The 22,451-nt window shown below is 34.9% G+C and overlaps 1 protein-coding gene across 1 annotated transcript in view; it reads right to left on the reverse strand.

Moving 5' to 3' along the window:
* The window catches only part of LOC116584628 (bifunctional heparan sulfate N-deacetylase/N-sulfotransferase 4), a 275,093-nt gene that overhangs the window by 120,126 nt on the left and 132,516 nt on the right, over positions 1-22,451 (reverse strand). The window contains exons 3-4 of the mRNA XM_032333263.1: positions 11,892-11,979; positions 773-927 (exon numbers count right to left, since the gene is read on the reverse strand). Of these exons, the coding sequence (XP_032189154.1) occupies positions 773-927; positions 11,892-11,979 (243 nt within the window). The remainder of the gene's footprint in view (positions 1-772; positions 928-11,891; positions 11,980-22,451) is intronic.

Consider the following 22,451-nt stretch of genomic DNA (forward strand, 5'->3'; position numbering starts at 1 on the left):
TCAGAATGTGGTAGGGTTCCAACAACATTGTATTTCTGTACATTACAATTTGAATTTTATATAATTTCTGTTTCACAAAGTATTATTGTGCCTTTGATTGTTAGTTGATCATTTAAAAATGTAAAAAACAAGTAAACAAACAAACAAACAAACAAACAAAAAACCTGAAAATCAAAAGCATCTTAGCTCAGGGACCAGAAAAAGGAAGCCACAGACCAGATTTGGCATATGGGCCATCTGATAATTGGTTAGACATGCAAATTCTCAGGCCTTTCTGGGAATCTATTGAATCTGAAATTTGAGAATTGGACCCAGCAGTCTGTGTTTTAAAAAATCTCTAAGGTGAAAAGGATATATGCTGCAGTTTGAGAACCGCTGGTTCTCAGTCATTGCTCTAATGATTCAGTTCATGCATCCATTCATTTCTCCTCACAATAAATGCTTTTTGAGATGTAATTATAATGTATTAGGAATACAATGGTGAAAGTACTAGATTTCCTCCTCATAGGTACAAGAATAATTCTTCCATAAAACAAGATTGTAATTGACAATGACCTACTTTTTGAAATACATTTTATAATAATACATAATGGTCCTATACATATAGACACACAGGCTGAAACAAAATAACACAAAGCAATATGTACCTAATATGCACTTTCTGATATTGTCTGTCTTCTCTCTGTTGTATTTAACACAGTAAATTGATTTTATAATACACTGATACGTCACAACTCATAGTTTGAAAAATATTGCAATAAAATATGCTCACCAGTGCAAATTCCTTGTTGAGAATCATCTGTTCAACCAAAGATGACTCATTGTGGAAGAGATGAGGCTGCATATGGCTCCACATATGAGGAAACCACCAGAACTCATCTACAGACCTAAGCAAAAGGTCATCTCCTTCATCTTCCTCTTCAGTCCCTGTAAAACATAAAGTTAAAAGTGGTTTCAATGAATATTTCATATTGGTTTGAAGATGATGTTTGTCAGATTTTTGTTATTCTTCATATTACTGGTACATAAATCCTATTTTGTTTTGCTTTAATAATAATAAAAAGAAATGACCATAGTCTAAATTACATTGAAGGCAATGTGGCTGGGGGTGCAGATGAGTTGGAGTAGATAAGATAGCCCCAAGTGCAGATAGTTGTTTGGTTTAGAATTTAGGGGTACTTTGTCACTGACACTGTTTAGGATTACTAGCATTCATTGTGAGAAATGAATAAACAGACTTCATTTGAAATAATTTATTTTTGTTTTAAGATTAATAGCTGATAATTCTCTTCCTGATTGCCTGCACAGGGGAAATATGATCAGAGATGATTTTTTTATTCTTAATTTTTTATTTTTTATAAACATATATTTTTATCCCCAGGGGTACAGGTCTGTGAATCACCAGGTTTACACACTTCACAGCACTCACCAAAGCACATACCCTCCCCAATGTCCATAATCCCACCCCCTTCTCCCAAACCCCCTTTCTTACATGAGAGTCTAAAATTGAGTTTAAATTTGACTCATGAAGTTTGTTAATTTTTTTCTGATTAGAAAAATAACTATATGCTTATTGAATAAGTGAAAAAAAAAAACACAGACTAGTGATATATGAATCTCAAAAACAAAGCAAAACAAACACAAAGATCATTATCAAGAGCTAACAAGTGGAAACATTTTGGTATTTTTCTTTTAAATCTTTTTCTACTTATTTTTTAACACGGAGGATATTAGGAGATGGAGAGGAGAACTGAGATGGGGGAAACCAGAGGAGATGAACCATGAGAGACTGTGGACTCTGAGAAACAAACTGAGGGTTTTGGTGGGGAGGGGGGCGGGGGGTTGGGTGAGCTTGGTGGTGGGTATTATGGAGGGCACGTATTGCATGGAGCATTGGGTGTGGTACATAAACAATAAATTTTGGAACACTGAAAAGAAATAAAATAAAATTTAAAAAAAGAGAAAAAAGAAGTTAAAAATGAAGGTATCCTACAATTATGTTTGTCAGATTATGTTTGTCAGATTTTTGCACTACTAGGTAATTTACCCCATAGATAGAAATGTAGTGATTCAAAGAGGCACCTGCTCCCCAGTGTTCATAGCAGCAATGTCCACTATAGCCAAACTATGGAAAGAGTTGAGAGGTCCATCAACAGATGAATGGATAAAGAAAATGTGGCACGTCTATAATGGGATATTACTCAGCCATAAAAAAGGATGAACTCTTACCATTTAGATTGATGTGGATGGAAATAGAGGGTATTAGGCTGAGCAAAATTATCATATGGTTTCACTCATATGTGGAACATAAGAAACAGGGAGAGGACCATAGGGGAAGGAAAACAAAATGGGAAGTCATCAGAGAGGAAAAAAATCACAAGAAACTCTTAACTGTAGGAAACAAACTGAGGGTTGGTGGGTAGGGGGTTGGGTTAACTGGGTGATGGGCATTAAAGAGAATATGTGATGTGATGAGCACTGGGTGTTATACAAAACTGATAAATTACTAAAAAACTTGAGAAAGAAAGCTAGAAATTCAAATTCAGTTCTGAGTCAAAGTAAGTGTTTTTTTCCACTGTATCAATGACTTTTTAAATTATATTCAAGATATTCAGAGTCTCATTTCTTAGTCTAGAGTGTTCTGGGGGCAGATCTGTGTCCCAGATGGAGGAGTTAGATGGTGAAATCCATGCAGAAGAGCCAAAGTCAGGAGTTTTTCTGGGTCTGAAATTCTGAGTGTTATATGCAACTGATGAATTACTGAACTCTGTATCTGAAACAAATGATGTACGTTATGTTGGCTAATTGATTTTAAATAAAATAACCAAATTACTGCCTATTCAAAAAAAAAAAAAACGAGGTCACACTGTATAATTACTTTTGTATCCTTACATTTTTAACATAAATATGAACATAAACATTTACTATTTTGATACCAGTATTTCTTAAAACTCAAACAATGAAGTTATTAACATAATAGAAACTTGATTTGAGAACTTAAAACTAATGTAAAGTTTTCACGGTCTCTTAAGAAAATTTGTTAATAGTGTTCAAGGCATAGTGAAAACCATTTGTCATGTTATAAGTGAAAAAAAAAAAGAAAAAAGAAAAACTTACTTCCTAGAAAATTCTCTTTGTTGCAGATACCAACAAATATTTTCACTGTATGAATCATACAGTTTTTGCACAATTTTATGATATACAGTCTAATTTTAAAATGTCTTGGATGAATAATGTAAAATTAATTCCTATTTGTTCTCTAGATACTCTAACTAAGTGAAGTAAAATAAAAGATTCTGTCTTAGAGTGTGACATGTTTTTCTTTAGTTTATTTTCCCACAGTATAGTATGTTTTATAGATGGCTGCTCAATTTAATACTAAGCAAATAAATATTAAAAGTACTTTTCAAAAGAATCTTCTCCAAATGCTTTATTTATGTGTCCCATGATAAAGATTTCACTGATCATGCAGTAAATAGTGCTCTGAAATGGTTAAAGTGTGTATTTGGTATCAATAAATACAGAAGTAGAGTCCCTGAATCTGTCACTTACTTGACTTTGTGATCTTGGACAAGTCAACTTTGGATCTTAGCTTCCTGGCTTAAAATGGAGATGTAAATATCTATCTCACTGGGTCTTTGTGAAAAATCAATGAGATTGATTTATTAAAGCACTTAATACCATGACTTGCAGATAATAAGTACTTTGTAAATATCAGGATCTCTTTCTTCTTAAAAATATATCTATGTGTTTATACTTATTGTGTTCTAAATTTATATATTTTTACAAATTCTTGAAAACATTGCTTGCCCAAATTATTAATTTCTTAAAGTCAGAGATTGAATTTCTTTAACTTGCACTGTATTATGTCACTTCTCCAGAGCAATGAATAGGTGAGTAATTTGATTCAGTCAATATTAATATAATGTTAGTGAACTTTAGAGCTTTCATATGTCTTCTGAAGTGCATGCCAACTTTTGTATGTATTTATGTATATACATTATTTCTGGGATACAGTTCATAATGCATAGTTCTTAAAGGGTAGAAGGACCATCAGGTTTAATTTGGCACCATACTACTTGTAGAAGTTGTTACTATACAAAGAGTAAAGAAACAGAAGTTTTGAATGTGATAAAGTCTTATGAATCAGTTGAGCAGAAAGAATCCTGAATTTTTATTAACTTTAGCTAAAATTGTTAGTATAACGGGCTTGCAGTTCATTGACTTTGTTAATAAGGAGAATATCAAACATTGAAATCCAAATGGAGAAAAGTTTGTCATTTCCTCAGACAGATTTTAAGCGTGTAGTTTTAGACCAAGTGTTTCTTATGGCCATAATTTAGCACAGATTAGAGGTACTTTATGTCACATGCAATGAATGAGTTGTTATTTCTCCCACCCTCCTGTTGTGCTTTGAATACAGAATATTTGAGAAATGCTTCCATTCACTTTAAATTTCACTGATAGTTATTAAAAGTAGCAGGAAGAACAAAATGCATACTTGACCGGGAAGAAGGTCAATTACTCAATTCAAAGGAAATTTGCAGACTATTGATATAAACAGATATGACTGATTATAAAATATTAGTAATTTTTATATTAGAGATTGTGTTAATTTATAAACACTCCTCACGAGGTTGAAAGTGATATTTAAAACCTTACTTATTTTTTAACTTCATAGATTAATTTTCTGTCAGCCTTTCTCTTATTTTATATAGGTCTTATAGTTCAAAGCCATGTGAGGTTAGTTTGTGACACTAGAAATAGCTTAATGAAAAATGCAATACCAAGTCATGCTGAGGGACCAAAGCAGAATTTCTAATGTTTTAAAATACAACTAAATGAAAATATTAAATTTTTGAATCACTATAAACCCATATTTTCCCTACTATTAACACATATTTTTCTATACTTAATTTGATATGCGAGGATATAATTTGTAGTTCTACGACATCATAGTTAACACAAGTTACAATCCATTAAAAGAATATGTGTTCATATTTAGCCTTTTACTTCTAATCTGATCTAGATTCAAATCTACATGATTCTTAATTAAAATAAGTATTTTTTGTTCTCACTTAATAGTTATTCCTTTTTACCTCTCTAAATTATCAATAAATAGTAAATTTTTAAATTCAGAAGTAAAATATTGAAGAATTCACCTTTTTGTTATCACTTGTGGAGGATCTTGTTATGAAATAATAGCATACTTCTAAGAGTTCTTTAAGTCTGCCAGTATAAGAATAATTTTAGCAAGGTCTGGGCTATAGGTTAATTCCTACAAGGCAACATTAAAATGCAATTTATGGGGCACCTGGGTGGCTCAGCCAGTTAAGTGTCTGCTTTTGGCTCAGGTCATGATCCCAGGGTCCTGAGATGGAGCCCCATGTTGGGCTCCCTTCTCAGGAGAGAGCCTGTTTCTCCCTCTCCCCTGCCTACTTGTACTTCCTCTCTGTCAAATAAAGAAATAAAAATCTTCACTATGGACTCTGAAAAACAATCTGAGGGTTTTGAAGGGACGGGGGGTGGGAGGTTGGGGTACCAGGTGGTGGGTATTATAGAGGGCACGGATTGCATGGAGCACGGGGTGTGGTGCAAAAATAATGAATACTGTTATGCTGGAAATAAAAAAAAAAAAATGTGGGAAAAAAAAAAAAGAAATAAAAATCTTAAAAACAAACAAACAAACAAACAAAAAATACCTAAGATAAGCCGGCACAATGATCTTTATTTTAAAAAATACAATTTCTAAAATTCCAATGTCTGCATTATTGCTTTTGTATAAATGTCTGCTTTATATTTGCTCATTATGTATGAAATATTATAATTCCTAAATGACAAGAAGATGTTTGTATTTTCTTTGTATATTGAATCTGGCATGGTTCCATATAGGTAGGTAGGTATGTACTAAACTAATTTTAAATATTACAATAAATAAAAAGAACTGTGGGTGATGAAAATCGATTAAAAGTTACCTACGGTTACCTATTATTTCTAGAACTGATAAATTCAACAAAGCTGTAGAGCTCAAAATCAATATACAGAAATCTGCTGTATTTCTGTGCACTAATAACAAAATAGTAGAAAGAGAAATTAAGAAAAGAATCCATTTACAATTACACCAGAAATAGTAAAATACCTAGGAATAAACCTAACTAAGGAAGTGTAACACTAGTACTCTAAAGAGTTAAGACATTGATGAAAGAAATAGAAGATTAAGAAATTTTAAATAAATGGAAAGATATGCCATGCTGATGGATTGAAAGAACTAATGTTAAAATATCCAAACTATCCAAAGCAATCTACAGATTCAGTGCAATTGTATCAAAATATCAATAGTATTTTTCACAGAACAAGAACAAATAATCCTAAAATTTGTATGAAACCACAAAAGGCCACGGATAGCCAAAACCATCTTGAAGAAGAAGAATTAACTTGGAGTGCCACAATCCCAGATTTCAGACTATACTACAAAGCTATAGTAATCAAAACAATATAGAATTAGCACAAAAATAGCCACATAGATCAATAGAACAGAATAGAGAGCCCAGACAGAAACCCATACTTATGCAGTCAATTAGTCTATGTCAAAGGAAGGAAGAATATGCTGGGGGGGGGTATTCTCTTCAATAAATGTGTTGGAAAAATTGGACAGCTATATGCAGAAGAATGAAACTGGACACTATACACAAAAATACTCAAAAAGGATTAAAGATCTAAATAGAAGATCTGAAACGATAAAACTCCTAAAACTCCTAAAGGAAAACATAAGCAGTAATCTCTTTGACATCAACTTCAACAATAATTTTCTGGATATGTTTCCCCAGTCAAGAAAAACAAAAGCAAAAACAAATTATTGGGACTACATCACACTAAAAAGATTTTGCACAAAGAAACCAACAACAAAACAAAAGGCAACCTACTGAATGAGAGAAGATTATTCGCAAATGATATACCTGATAAAGAATTCACACAACTCAACACCCCCCCCCGTCAAAAAAAATCCACAAATAATCCAATTAAAATGGGCCAGAGGTACTGAATAGACATTTTTGCAAAGAAGACACACAGGTGGCTGAAAGACATGTGAGAAGATACTCACATCACTAATCATCAGGAAAAAAATGCAAATCAAAACCACAATGACATTATCACCTAACACTAGTCAGAATGGCCAGTATCAAAAATATAAAAAAAAATAGGAAGTGCTGGTGAGAATGTAGAGTAAAGAGAACGTTTGTCCACTTTTGGCAGGAATGTAAACTGGTGCAGCCACTAGAGAACACAGTTTGAAGGTTCCTCAAAAAACTAGAAATAGAACTACCATCCAATCCAATAATTCCACTTCTGGGTATTTACCCAAGGGGGTGGGGAACAAAAAAAAACACTAATCGGGAAAAGATACATGAACTCCTATGTTTACTGCAGCCTTATTTACAAGAGCCAAGATAAGGAAGCAACCCAAGTGTCTATCCATAGATGAGTGGATAAAGAAGATTTGGTATATATACACAATGGAATATTACTCAGGTATAAAAAAGAATGAAATCTTACCTTTGGGGACAATATTTCATTTGAAATATTGAATGAAATAAATCAGAGAAAGGCAAATATCCTATGATTTCACTTATATGTGAAATCTAAAAAAAACAAAACAAACAACAATATCAACAATAATAACGCAAAGGAGAAACAAACTCATATACAGAGAGGATAAACTACTGATTGCAAAAGGGGAGGGGAGTGGGATATGGGTGAAACAGAGTGACGGGGATTAGAGGTATAATCACCCAGTTATAAAATAAATAAATCACTGGGATGAAAAGTATGGCATAGGGAATATAGTTAATAACATTATAATATCATTGGAGACAGATGGAAACTACATTTATCATGGTGAGCATTTTGTAGTGCAAATGACTCCTTTTTCTGATTTTTTTAAAAGATTTTATTTACTTGAAAGAGAGTAAGCATAAGCAGGGGACAGGAGCAGAGAGACAGGGACAAGAAGACTCCATGCTGACTATGGAGCCTAACACAAGATTCGATTCCACAACTCTGAGATCATGACCTGAGTGGAAATCAAAAGAGGAACACTTAACCAACTGAGCCACCCAGGTGCCCCTGAATATGGTTTTCAAATCACTATGTTGTACACCTGAAACTATCATACATATGTCAATGACACCTCAATTAAACATTTAAAAAAATTAACTTCAGAAAATGTGTTCAGTACATTGCAATGCATGTAAAACCTTCAAGAAGACACGTAGCAAATATATTTCTAAGAATGTTACTTATATTGATAAATAAGTGGGGTTTATCTTTTTATTGTATACCTATGTTTGTTAGATGTATGTTTCACTGAATAACTTATAAAGCACATACATAATAGGTGTTTGTAAGAATGTTACTTCAGTATGTAAGAGCAGTGTTATTTCAGTTGATTGTGTTCCCCACACTGCATTGCACACTCTTTAAACTCTTTAAAGGCAAATAAATCAAAATATAAACACGTGTATGGATGTAACCTATAATTTCAAAATTAGAAATTAGAGTGATGTGCATTATTCAGTTTACTTTTTTCATAAAATTTGATCTTATAAAAAAGTATTTTTAAAATAGCAATAATAAACACATAGCACTTAGAACATGCTATCCATTATTCTAGATGAGGGAGATATGATTTCCATCTAGAGATGCAGAAACTGAGGCACAGATAGTTTAAGTAACCCGTTTATGTTCACAAGCCTAGTAAATGTCAGTCTGGATTTGAGCAAAGCAGTCTGTTTCTAATACCTACTCTGAACTAGTAATTTATACAGTAAATTGAAAACAAAAATCAAAGAGAGGTGAATGAATATAATACCTTTTTAAAAAATTTCATGTTTGAAAGTTTACAATTTTATATAAAGAGTGTATATTTTTTTCATAAAAAACATTATTAATACAATTTATGAATATCCATGAAGTAATTGATTGAGTCATATTCGATTTATTATTAATTACAAAGAGTGGCAATGATTGTCACTAGAAGTTATGTCCTACAAAAATAATACTTGTAGCAGAAGACATCTTCATGCTGTAATGTATTCATTCTCTGAGTTTTCATTGTGCAATTCCAATCAAACTTTACATATTTTCATACCAAAACATTTTATTTCAAACTCCACACTTTTATTTTTTCCTTTTAATCAACAGTATGTCTTCCCTCTTTCAATTTGTCACCTGTGAGGGGCTGACTGCTTAGGGAAAGCTTAGGTATATGTCCTTTTGGGTGAGATTGTTTTTAGCATGTGAAGGCCAGAGAAACTGAACAGGAAAGGATACATGGGAAATACAAGTGAGTGGAGCAGTCTAAGAAATGAAGACTCTTCATTATTACACTGGGCATATGTGATTAAATGTCTTCAAAACAATGAGGCTCATCAATCAGCATCCTCATGCATTGGGAAATCAGAACATCCTAGGAGAGAGCTGAGACAATCATTGTGACGAGACCGTCTTCTAATAGTTACACATCACAGTGGAGTGCAGGTATAAAGAGAGCACTTCCCTGATTTGCAAACTTTGCTCCATATACTTAAGCCTGCATATAAGAATGTGACGAGATAAGATAGAGGTATGCCCTCCCTGTAGTGGGCATCACCAATGTTAATTCCACTCTAGAAGAAACCTTGGTATCTCTGAGTAAATTAGTAAGTACTCAATACAATATGATTACACCTTTGAACTACAGTTAGGATGCCTTTCAAGGATTCTACACATAAAGTAGCAAGTCAGTGAGAGTGTCATCCTTATGTGAAAGAAAGTAAACTTCTGGCATTTACAAATTTATATATATTGCTTGATCTCTAAAGTGTACTATCGACACAGCATAACAGAATAGAGTTTTTCTTTTGTTATTTTTGTTAGGCTCGTACCGACATAAAGAGTCGAAAGAGTCAATAAGGTCTTCTTAAAAGATATAATTAAAATGAATTTTTTTGTATCTTCCTCCAACAACCATCCCTGTGATATTAACTAGTGAGTTGTTCATTTCCTACTGGATTTGTACTGTATACATGTTCAGGATCATAAAGAAGAAATGAGAAGTGTAATAACCTGTTATCAACATTAACTCTGTGAATGTCTGGCAGCTTTAATAGTTCTGAATATGAAAAGCAAATAAAAGAGCTGAGGCAGTTATCCAGATATATTTCAAACAAAAGAATGGCTTTACTTGCACTATATAGCTATTTAAGACCAAATAGTATTGTTTGTGTGTGAACTCCAAATAATCCCATAATTTTTCCTCTGCATGAGTAGATATAGTTTTAGAGTTATCTGCTTTATAACTTCAGAATCAGGGCTTCTTAGGCCTGAATTCATTTCTTGAGGGGGCTTTTGAAGAAGATTTACAAAACCATGTCTATTTTCAAAATTGTAAGCTGGAATTACTTTGCCTGTGCATATACGATGACCCAAATCTCTTTGTGCAAAATGTCCTTTTAAAATATGCAATCATTTGATTTATCAAATGGTCTAAATACTAATTTTCCTTCTATTACTTTAAACAGATTTACATGTTTCAAAGCAGGAGGGAAAAGGCATTAAAGAAAAGCCAATAAGACATCACTGCTTCAATATTCTAATAAAACAAGCTGAGCCTCCTTGGTTAAACATTAAAAAGCTTCTTTGGGTAAGTGAGCTGCATTTATGATAATTAAAGACTACCTTTGCATGGGATGTTTTAAATGTCAATAACATGCATGCACAGAGAATACCAGGGAATGTTTTCACTAAGATAGTATGAAGTAACAACAGTGCAAAGTCATAAAGTATTTGGCTTATACCACAACTGCAGAAATAGGAGCGGATAGTAATATTGCCCTAATACGGCTCTAACACACCATTTTGTGTTATGTTTGCCATTATTATAAGATAGTCACTTCTATGCACATAGTTTTCTCCATATGGGTGCCAGACATTAGAATGTTGGTACTCAGAATATAAAAGTCATATTCTGGAGATGAAGATGGGTAAAGAGGTGAGAAATATAAGAATAGAGAGTAGTGCATGAACGCCAATTAAATTTTAAGAAATTGTTGAGAAGCTGATACTGAACAGAAATGCAACTGTGGGGAGATGAACATGAGAGACTGTGAACTCTGAGAAGCAAACTGAGGGTTTTGGAGGGGAGCGGGGCGGGAGGTTGGGTGAGCCTGGTGGTGGGTATTATGGAGGGCGCGTATTGAATGGAACACTGGGTGTGGTGCATAAACAATGTAGTCTGGAACACTGAAAAGAAAAAAAAAAAGAAAAGAAAAAAAAGAAATGCAACTGTGGCTGAGTAGAGATGGAAAGAAATATAAACCTTATTACGATTGTTTTAATGCATGTTGGACCAAATTGTTCTAATATTTTTAGGGAAAAATCCTGAAAGGGTAATTAAGCAAGATGACCCTCTATTATTAATTTTCTTTGAGGCTATAAAATTGCTCTCTGATCACCAGATATTTTCCAAAGGAAAATGTGTACCAAAATGGCAGTCACTTTGATTATTATTGGAGTGTCATTGCCATCATCCTCATCCTTATCATCCTCATCATCACAATCACTATGCTTTCTGCTTGGACTATGCTGAGACACAAGAGGCATAGTCACAGAACGATGATCATGATTTCTTTTACTGAGTTGAAAAAGTCAATTCTTTTCCTCTTTTGCCCTTGATTCTAACGGTATTTGCCAAAGTAAACAAGCTCATTGATTTTGGATTTGGCTGCTCATATAATGCACCCAAGTTTTCCCCATCATCAGTCTGGATATTCTATTTCTCCTACTTATGAAACATTTAAAATCCCCTCTCCTATTTATATGTAGCTGCCTGAGAACACAAAGCTCCTTCTTACCTGTGTGGTAAAACTTCCCTGAAAATCCAAGGTTGAAGGTAAAATTTGCAACCTGAGTGCGCAGTAAATTTTGAGTCTCTAGTAATGCCTGAAATAAATAAGAAATTAACATGATTTTAGAAAAATAAATATGAAGCTTTGGGATGCCTCTTTTTCAAATGTGTATGCATGAGTGAAACAAAATAATATGGGCTTTCTTGCTTTTTGGGTTTTTGATGGATACTGTTATTTGCTATTCATATTTTGGGTATTATAATCGCTATTGTTATTTTTATTGAAGTTCACCAAATTACGAAGCAGTTAAGTCCAAAGCACATTGTAAGTTGCTGAAAGGCAATTCTCTAACCACATAGCACTGAAATCATTTTTCATTTCCATGTGAGACATTTCTTGATTTCAGATTATTACACTTTTTTTCCTCAGGGGAAATTTTTCAGAGTTGTTGGATGTAGAAAGTCTTGCATTTGTTGGTAAGGAATAGGAAGGTAACATTTGTTTGAGTTGCTATTTATTTAACTGTGCTATCTCCCCTATCATTTTTTAAAGGCTAATCATTGAATTTAAGGCTTGGGTTTTTACTACACAAACTAAAGAGAAATGAATAGTTTAAAGGGTGTTGATTGCAAATGTTGAGACATGAACAAGTCAAGCACAGATAGGAAATAGATAAACAATTACATAAAGAAAAATTTCCAACTGTGGCAAAATGTCCCTATTTTCTGTATTTGGAATTATTATTATTATTTTTTTAATTTTTAATTTTTTATAAACATATATTTTTATCCCCAGGGGTACAGGTCTGTGAATCGCCAGGTTTACACACTTCACAGTACTCACCATAGCACATACTCTCCCCAATGTCCATAACCCCACCCCCCTTCTTCCAACCCCCCTCCCCCTGCAACCCTCAGTTTGTTTTGTGAGATTAAGAGTCTCTTATGGTTTGTCTCCCTCCCAATCCCATCTTGTTTCATTTAGGAGAAGAATAAATGGAATTATTTTTTTTATAATGCATCTAATTTTACATTAATTTCTTATTTGTCAACAGGATAAGAACCGACAGATAGTAATCTTTGAATCAGACTTAGTCCAGTAAATTTTCTGCCAATCCTTCAACTGCAATTATTCTTATGTAGCATAATTCAGAACTCTCAGATCCTTGGCTTTTTGGTTTACTTATTGACTCAGAACGCATTTCCTGTTTTTAAATAGATATGTAAAAGGGACTTACTTTGTTCTGATGAAAATGAGAAACTCATTTCAAACTATTTTTGCTCACTGCTAACCATATGTTAAGGTGAATATTTTTGCTTTTTGCTAACCATATGTTAAGGTGAATAAAGAGTCAGAAATTAAGACAATTTTTTGAATATTAGTCACAGTGGCTATGCATTTGCTTTAAAAATTTGCAGAACTACTTACTCTCCCAGAATTAAGAGAACTCTTGCAAATTAGTTTAATTAAATAAAAGAAAAGAGAATAATGAAGATGTTGGTGACTATATAATCAGTGGATATCCAAGGTTACATTTAGTTATTTCAGTGTAATCTTGACCAATCTTACATATTATGAATTGAATAGAAAAAGGGAAAAAACAGATCGATTGGTTTAACTCAGTGGTATAAAATATATTTTTAAAGTTCTCAAAAAGAACAAAGTAGGGGCGCCTGGGTGGCTCAGTGGGTTAAAGCCTCTGCCTTCGGCTCAGGTCATGGTCCCAGGGTCCTGGGATCGAGCCCCCGCATCAGGCTCTCTGCTCAGCCGGGAGCCTGCTTCCTCCTCTCTCTCTGCCTGCCTCTCTGCCTACTTGTGATCTCTCTCTGTCAAGTAAATAAATAAAATCTTTAAAAAAAAAAAAAAGAACAAAGTAAATGTTAAAAAGAGGTTGGAGTTAAAAATAAAGCCTATTGTATTAGCTGGGCATATTGGTAACTCTGGTGGAATACAGTTTTAAATAGAAAACATCACACATCATTTTATCTTAGTTTGCCCCCCCCCCCCGGGTTTCTCATTTTATTTAATGAACAATCCTTGGGACTCTATATCTTGAAAGAGTTCATTAAAAACATTTCTCCCTTCCCCAGTATTCCTTATCACTCCAACCCCCCTCCAATTCTCTAGCTCTGAGTTCTTGAAGTTATTGTTCTGCATTTATATCTCCGCTATCCATTCTTAAATTTCCTAAATATGTATTGTAGTTGTGTAGTGTTGGGTGTAACAAGCATAGTCCCTTTAACCTAGGACCTCAATGGGTAGAAAGGGAGAGAGATTTTAAATAGACAGTCAAACAAATGTGTAATTACAACTCATGGTAAGTTCTACAAAAGAAATCTAGGGCATGCTGTGAGAGACACAGTAAAGGATTTTAATTTATACTGAGGGTGTGGGCTCACACTTTTGATGTTTTCTTAGGGACAATCAAACATCAATCTGTTTTTTCCACAATCAACTTGCCACCACTTTAGAATTCTCTCATTGTTTTTTTCTTGGGCTTTTAAAACACTGTGGTCTGCTAACCTATTCCCACCTTTAAGTTTTACCTTCCTCTGCTCTGCCTTACAAATGCTAAAATTCTGCAAAAATGCTAACACCCCGAAGGCAGTAAATGCACTTAACCCTTGGGGTCAGGGAGGCCTTTCAATTAATGAGAGCCTTGTCGGTCATTTCACTTCTCTAATCCTTTCCTTTATCTGTAAATGGGATAATGCTTAACATCTGTTTCACACTATTATTGTGAGGATTACATTGCATAAGGCATACAAAGTGCATAGCTAAGTGCCTGGCACACAGTAGGAACTCAAAAATGCTGTTAATGAGCACTCAATAGGTCATTCTCTCCCAACCAACTAGGTATTCTTGGTGCCTCCTCATTTTTTTCTTTCTTTTTTTTTTAATGTCACTGAAGTGTACACTTTATTTATTTTTAAAGATTTTATTTATTTATTTGACACACACAGAGAGAGAGAGAGAAAGGTCACAAGTAGGCCGAGAGGCAGGCAGAGAGAGAGCCTGGTGAGCAGAGAGCCTGAGGTGGGGCTCGATTCCAGGACCCTGAGATCATGACCTGAGCCGAAGGCAGAGGCTTAACCCAATGAGCCACCCAGGTGCCTTACGTCCTCATTTCTGATTAAACTACAAAGATTGCTATTCCCCCAAATCACGTTGTCCTCTGGTCTATCCCCAATGCTTACATTTTTCCACAGCTTTCCTCTCTCTGTACCCTTTGCCTAGATAGTCTCCAGCTGCTCCCCTCATTTATAAGTGCCTCCAGGTCAATCAAACCCTACTTATTTTTATATATTCTATATTGCCAGATAAATTTTTTGTATATGTGAAAGGCTTTCAATAGAGTTAATTTCATTTATTTATATTAGTAATATATTACTGATGGTAAAATAATAAACATGGTTCATAGACCATATCATTAAATGATATCAGAATACTACGAATAGGAGGCTATATTTCACCAGCACATTTATATCATGATGTTTTATAATCTTATATTATAGATTGCCTGGCAAGACAAGCTCACAAAATTGAGGACAGATGAATATTTTTCCACCAGTGCTAATTAACTCTATGAAGAATTTGACAGACTCTTCCATTGTTGAAAGAAATAGAGTTCTCTAGTCATATTCTCCCAACATGTAATCTTGATTAATGTGGGAGTAAAAATGACAATTGCTGTAAGTAAAAACAAAACAAAATAAATGGATTAAAAAAGCAAATCCTAAAAGCCTCCAATCCTGTCTACTTCAGTATAAAAAATGTTCTTTGATTTCCAAAATTCAGGGAAAGAAAATTTCCATGGTCTTTCAATGATAAAAGAAGAGAGACACAAATAATAATGAGTAACAAAAGAGGTCTAATTTTTTTTTTTTTAAAGATTTTATTTATTTATTTGACAGAGAGAAACCACAAGTAGACAGAGAGGCAGACAGAGAGAGAGAGGGAAGCAGGCTCCCTCCTGAGCAGAGAGCCCAATGCGGGACTCGATTCCAGGATCCTGAGATCATGACCTGAGCCGAAGGCAGCGGCCTAACCCACTGAGCCACCCAGGCGCCCAAAAGAGGTCTAATTTTAAAAATAAAAATCAGAAATAAGGGTAAAAGAAGAAAGTGTTAAAGCACCAAAATTAAAAAAGAAATGTAGAAAAAAATAAAGAATAGAAATATAGGAAAATTTTCAGAAGAAATGTTAGACAAGAAAAAATACAAATATAAAATTATGAATAAATGAAATATAATGAAAAAGTTATTTTAGAAAAACTTGTTTATAAAGTAAAAGTAATATGTCTCAGAGATAAAAATCAAATTGTCAAACTTAGGAAATAGCATGTCTCTATAGATGTGCTTTTTTTATCTGACTATTTTGTGAGGAAGTTTGATTAACTTTTGAACATAAATGTAAAATGAAATATATTTAATGTTTGTACACTAAACCTCAGTTATTTCTTTAATAGTTCACATCATAAAAAATATAAACAGCTTTGAAGTTTTCCCTTGCATTATTTAGGAAGAACTTACTAAGTTACCTGATTAGATATTAAAGAGAATAAACATATATAACAAGAAAAATCAATAATTCATTCTTTTAATAAATATTGCTTGCATTCACTTAATGTTCTCATAATGAGTTCCTTAGTATTTAATAAAGCAATTCCAACTTACCCTATTGCAAAATGTTAAAGAAATAGTTCTCAAGCTTTATTTTGCATAAAAATTTTTAAAAGAGACTGCTAATATTGTGGATTCTGGGGACCCACTTGAAGAGTTATTGATTTAGTGTTACATGATAGGGTCCAGTCTTGTGTATTTTATCATAGACCCCAGTTGGTTCTAAAAATGGTCAAAAGCAATTGTTTCCAAGTTACCCATAAGAAATGAATTGCCGGGGGCGCCTGGGTGGCTCAGTGGGTTAAAGCCTCTGCCTTGGGCTCGGGTCATGATCCCAGGGTCCTGGGATCGAGCCCCACATCAGGCTCTCTGCTCAGCAGGGAGCCTGCTTCCCCTTTCCCCTCTCCCTCTGCCTGCCTCTCTGCCTACTTGTAATCTCTATCTGTCAAATAAATAAAATCTTAAAAAAAAAAAAAAAGAAATGAATTTCCGGAATGTTTATAAGATAACTTTCTCCAGACCCATGCTCTGGGAATTCTGAATTAGATTATAAAAAAATGGAACCTAGGAAACCATAATTTTAGTATATGTGTTTCTGAATTTTTCTTGTAGCTTCAAATTGAAGATTAAAACATCAAGGAACTTATGGAAATATTAAGTTAATGCATTATTTAGACTAATTTCAAATTATGTTGTGTAAGTCTTAATCCACTCTGATATTTAGGTAGTTTAATATACGGCTAACCCTTTCCCTAAATATACGTAATTTGTAAGGCATGACCATCTACATATATTGATATAGCCTTATACTTTTAAAATTTCAAACCAAATACATAAGGGTGATAGATTTTGTTCTTTTCTTTTTTTTTTTTTAAGATTTTATTTTATTTGTTTGACAGACAGAGATTGCAAGTAGGCAGAGAGAGAGGGGGAAGCAGGCCCCTCACTGAGCAGGGAGCCCCATGTGGGGCTTGATTTCAGGACCCCAAGATCATGACCTGAGCTGAAGGCTGAGGCCCAACCCACTGAGCTACCCAGGCACCCCGGTTTTTGTTCTTTTAACTGTTTTGTACAGTTTTTTAAAACATATATATAGTAACTCATAAAAACAGTATCTTATTTAATCTCGAGGTAGGAACCAGAAGAGGTTATCTTTATACTTACTGTCCAAGTGGATAAAATTCTTTCATGGAAAGTTTAAATGGCCTACCTAGATAACACAAGGAGAGGCCAAAATTGAGCATGTTTGCCTTAACACTTGGTCCAACCTTAACAGCTTCAGGTCCCACTATAGTAAGTTTGTGTAGCCATCCAGGATGAAATGACTCAGGATTCCATGAACTTTTGGACACACTATTTACTGATGTACAAGTGAAGATGACTGAGGCTGATTGAGGGCGAAAGTATGAAGCTTTTGAAGTTTGCTTTTGGTAGTCTCTGCCTTCCTTCTTGTTCATCTCCTTCCCCTTAGAAGCAATCCACACTCCTTCAGAAACCTATTTATTCTCTCTCTCTTTTTTCTAAGGGTTTTATTTATTTATTTCCTAAAGAGAGAGAGAGAGAGAGAGAGCACACACACAAGCAGGGGGAGCTGCAGGCAGAGGGAGAAACAGGCTCCCTGCTGAGAAGGGAGCTGAGTACGGGACTCGAACCCAGGACCCTGGGATTATGACCTGAGCTAAAGGTAGACACATAACCAACTGAGACACCCAGGCTTCCGTCTCCCTCTCTTTGTGAAAATAAAGCCTTACTGCCACTCAAAGAGGAAACTGTCTGATATAATTTACACATTGAAAAAAATTTTTCACACAAATACACAAAGTCTTCCACAGTGTTTCACACTGAAGTTTGTCTATGATTGTGGAATGAATGCGGTAACTAAGGAAGAATGAATGAATGTGTGTAATAATAATACTGAAGAAATCTGGAGGCCTTTTGTGGGGAGAAGGTTTTGGGGATCCTTCTGATGAAATCATACTCAATTTGAAGAACAGCTTGCTGAGTAGAAAAACACCACTGCATTTCACAGCAATTGCCCTCTCATCTTTCCACCCATCACTTAAGTGTTGCACTCCCAACTCCCAGTCTCACCTAAGTCTCCAGGAAACCAGCGATCTGAGACTTACCCTCTGGGCTCTCTTCCTCCTTGTGCCATTATTAATTCATCCATCCATTGAAACAATATTAACTGAACACCTGCTATGTTTCAGGCACTCTTCTAGGTACTAAGGACACAGGAAAGAATGCTAATAATAATCAAGCCTTTACTGTGTGTTAGGTACTCTGAAAAACACTCGGTTTGAATTATCTCTTTAAATCTCCATATGATCCCCTAACCAACCCTGCTTTACAAATAAGGACTAAAAGGCACAGAGAAACTAAATAAGCTACATAAGTTTATGGAGCTGAAGTTGGAAAATTCTGACAAGCAAAACCAATAATCTTGTTCTTGTGGAACTTAGGTTCTGTTTAGACGTACAGATGATACACATGGAAAATCAATCATAATTATTTAATTGCAAATTGTAATTAGTGGTGCAGAAATAGTGTTATAGTATATGCTATTATTAAAACTAACACAGAGTCCCTACATTTCAACAGGACGGGCACCATGCTCTATACAGCCTTTCTGAAAAAGTGACAATTTAGTTGAGCCATGAAAAATACGAGGCCAGTCATGCCCAACTCGGCTCTGGAGGAGTGTGCTCTGGGCAAAAAGGGTAGTAAGAACAAGGCCCAATGTCAGGAATAACCCTGGTATCTTAAAATACCACACTCTACTTCATCTCACATAAGACAGGATTTTTACATTCTAAATTGATTCCTTTGGCTACTTGCTGAGAAGGTATTGCAGGAAAACTGGAACAACCTCGGAAAGTCATTGAGGAGGCTTTTGCAGTAGTTCCAATAAGCACAAAATAAAGGCATGGCTTCATACTGAGAGTACTGGGAATGGAAGGAAGGAAGGAAGGAAGGAAGGAAGGAAGGAAAGAAGGAAGGATGGTCGGACAGACAGATGGACGGATGGGAGTGTAATTGTTGATGGGCTGCTGTGGGAAGTGAAGTGGAGTGTAATTTCATTAATGCTTCAGATTTCTGACATTCAATGAGTTGGGGGGAGAGTTGGGAAAGGTTTTGAGGGAAAAATCAATACTGGCACTGCTACACTAAACATTCTCACAACAGGCTGGCTGTGTTGTTGAAACTTCTAGAACACTCCTAACAGGAAAGATGGAGCTTAAAGTTCTAGAGCATCATTGCTTTTAAACCTTTGTTATCCATAATTGGAGGGCAAGCTTTAGGAACTAACTGCATAAGGAATGTATGTATTGGTAACGGGAATAGTCTCATAGCATAAGGAGTGATTTTTGCATACTGGAAGGTTAAACACTGATGCTAATTAAAATACTGGCAAAGAGAAGAGACAATTTGAAAGTTGGTTTGACCTTGTAAAATAATATTAACTCGTGTCACGTATGTGAAGAGTTTGCATTTTCTGCTTGATTATCAAAGAACACAATGAAGGTTATATAAATCATTAAATTTGAAATGCATTTACAGTGCTGTAAATTTTATTTTATTGCATCAGCAAAACAGTCCATGTGACTTTGATTCCTTCCTGGGTGTGAATGGATTTTTTTGTGTGTCCTAAAGTTTGTTACTTCAAAGTTTCCTGGGCAGCTTCGTGTTCACAGAATTCTAAACCATTCTTACTTCAGTTCATTCTGAAAGTATGTGAGATGAACTTTGACTTCTGCTTTCTGGTTAGCAGTCTGGTATTCTTCCTGGGATCAGAAAATTTCCTTAAACAACGTAAAATACTGCCCAGTTCTTATAAGTCCCAAATTTTCTTCAACTGTACTCTCATTTTCAGTCCATGTAGATCATCTCAAACAATGAGTGGTTTCTGTTCTGTTTTGATGATTTCCATGTTCTACCTAATTCACTGGAATTTTGAATTAAATACGTTTGAATCAAATATGAAGTATAAGGCCCTTCAGATAATTTATACATTTGTACAAATAGTTTTATTCATTTATATATAAATTTTTAAAAGATTTTATTTATTTATTTATTTGAGAGCGAGAGAGAGAGATAGGGGGAGAGAGAGAGAGAGAGCATGAGTCGGGAGGAGGGGGAGGAGCAGAAGGAGAAGCATATTATCCCAGAACAGGGAGCCCAATGCGGGTCTCTACCCCAGGACCCTGGGATCATGACCAGGGCCAAAGGTAGTCGCTTAGCCACCTGAGCCACCTAGGTACCCCACATTATGTATAAATTATACTCAAGTGATAAATTTATTCATTTATTATTTGAACCACTGGCATTCTACTTTAAAAGTTTTTTCCTCCAAGCTTGGTCTTTAATTATATTCTTTAATTTCCTTTTCCTGTAGGCTTTGCTCCAAGTCTCTATCATGGCCTACAAATTTTTTGAGTTATAAAAAGATAAAAATTTAACTCCAGAGTTCATGGTTTATTCATGGTTTTCTTTAAAGCCTTTTATGCTTTTAATGACTGTTTTCCCTAAGCTAAAGTATTTAAGTAGATGGTAGAGTGATATTGAGATAGAACTATCTTATATTAGGACTTCTTTGGGGATGTGGGATGAAACTGGTCATTGTAAACTCAATGACTAAGAGATGGCTTCAGGAATAATCAGGAATGAGACAGCCGGGAGAAATGTACACATGTATGAACAACACAAGCAAAATAACAAAGTCAAACCTTCCTTGGGTGAGTGTGGGCAGAAAGTAGTTGATGATTAAACATATTTCCAGGGATTTTCACTTAAAGTCTGCACTGAATTGGTTTAAATTCTATGTGTGTTAGGTTGGAACTTTAAAATGTAACCTGAATCACTCTGCAGGATCCTGACTCCTATGCTGGGGAGCCAGCTTGATGGAAGTGCAGTGTACTGCTGTGGCGGCTCTAGAACACAGATAGAATAACCCTCTTCAGAGTTGCCTTGGGGTCTCTGGAGTGTGGGAGTTTGGGCATGGATTATTTTACCATATGAGGGGATAACCAGGGAAACAGGGTTCCCAATTACAGAGGAGTATTTTCCAAACCATGATCCATGGTTCACTAGGTCTGTGAAATTTAACAATTCTATGAAAAATCATTCCATGTTCAAAATGTTTGGGTAACACTATATTATACCCCTCTTGGGAGGTTCTTAATTCAAACTAACATACTGACCTCTTTAGCAGGAAAAAATTTGTATATGATTTACTTTAGCTTAGCTTTTTCTCTGAACTATTAGCCAGCACCACCCACTTCCATTTGCCCAAATCTGATACATATATTTTAGGGAAAATTTTTTTTTTTTAGGGAAAAATTTTAAGTGGATGGCTAATCCCTTAGAAGTAGAAGTATTTCCTGGATTCCTGCTTGGTATCCAATGCAAGTTGCAGGATAGAATAGTTGTGATTTTATATAAAATGTGATTCTCTGGTGCATTTTTATTTATTTTTCATTTTTTTAAGATTTCATTTATTTATTTGACAGGCAGAGATCACAAGTAGGCAGAGAGGCAAGCAGAGAGAGCAGGCTGTCTGCTGAGCAGAGAGCCTGATGCGGGTCTTGATCCCAGGACCCTGGGATCATTACATTAAACATGTAATGTTTACATGTTTACAGTCATTACATTAAACATGTAATGACCTAGTTTTTTCTAAGTGATCTAAAGAAAGAAGTATTTTTTTTAAAGATTTTATTTATTTATTTGACAGACAGAGATGACAAGTAGGCAGAGAGAGAGAGGAGGAAGCAGGCTCCCTGCTGAGCAGAGAGCCAGATGCGGGACTCGATCCTGGGACCCCGAGATCATGACCTGAGCCGAAGGCAGCGGCTTAACCCACTGAGCCACCCAGGCGCCCAAGAAAGAAGTATTTTTAAGAAAGAAGTATTTTCCATTTCTACAGGATATCTCTAAAGAACTT

The sequence above is a fragment of the Mustela erminea genome, chromosome 2 (genome assembly GCF_009829155.1).
Source record: "Mustela erminea isolate mMusErm1 chromosome 2, mMusErm1.Pri, whole genome shotgun sequence".
NCBI lineage: Eukaryota > Metazoa > Chordata > Mammalia > Carnivora > Mustelidae > Mustela > Mustela erminea.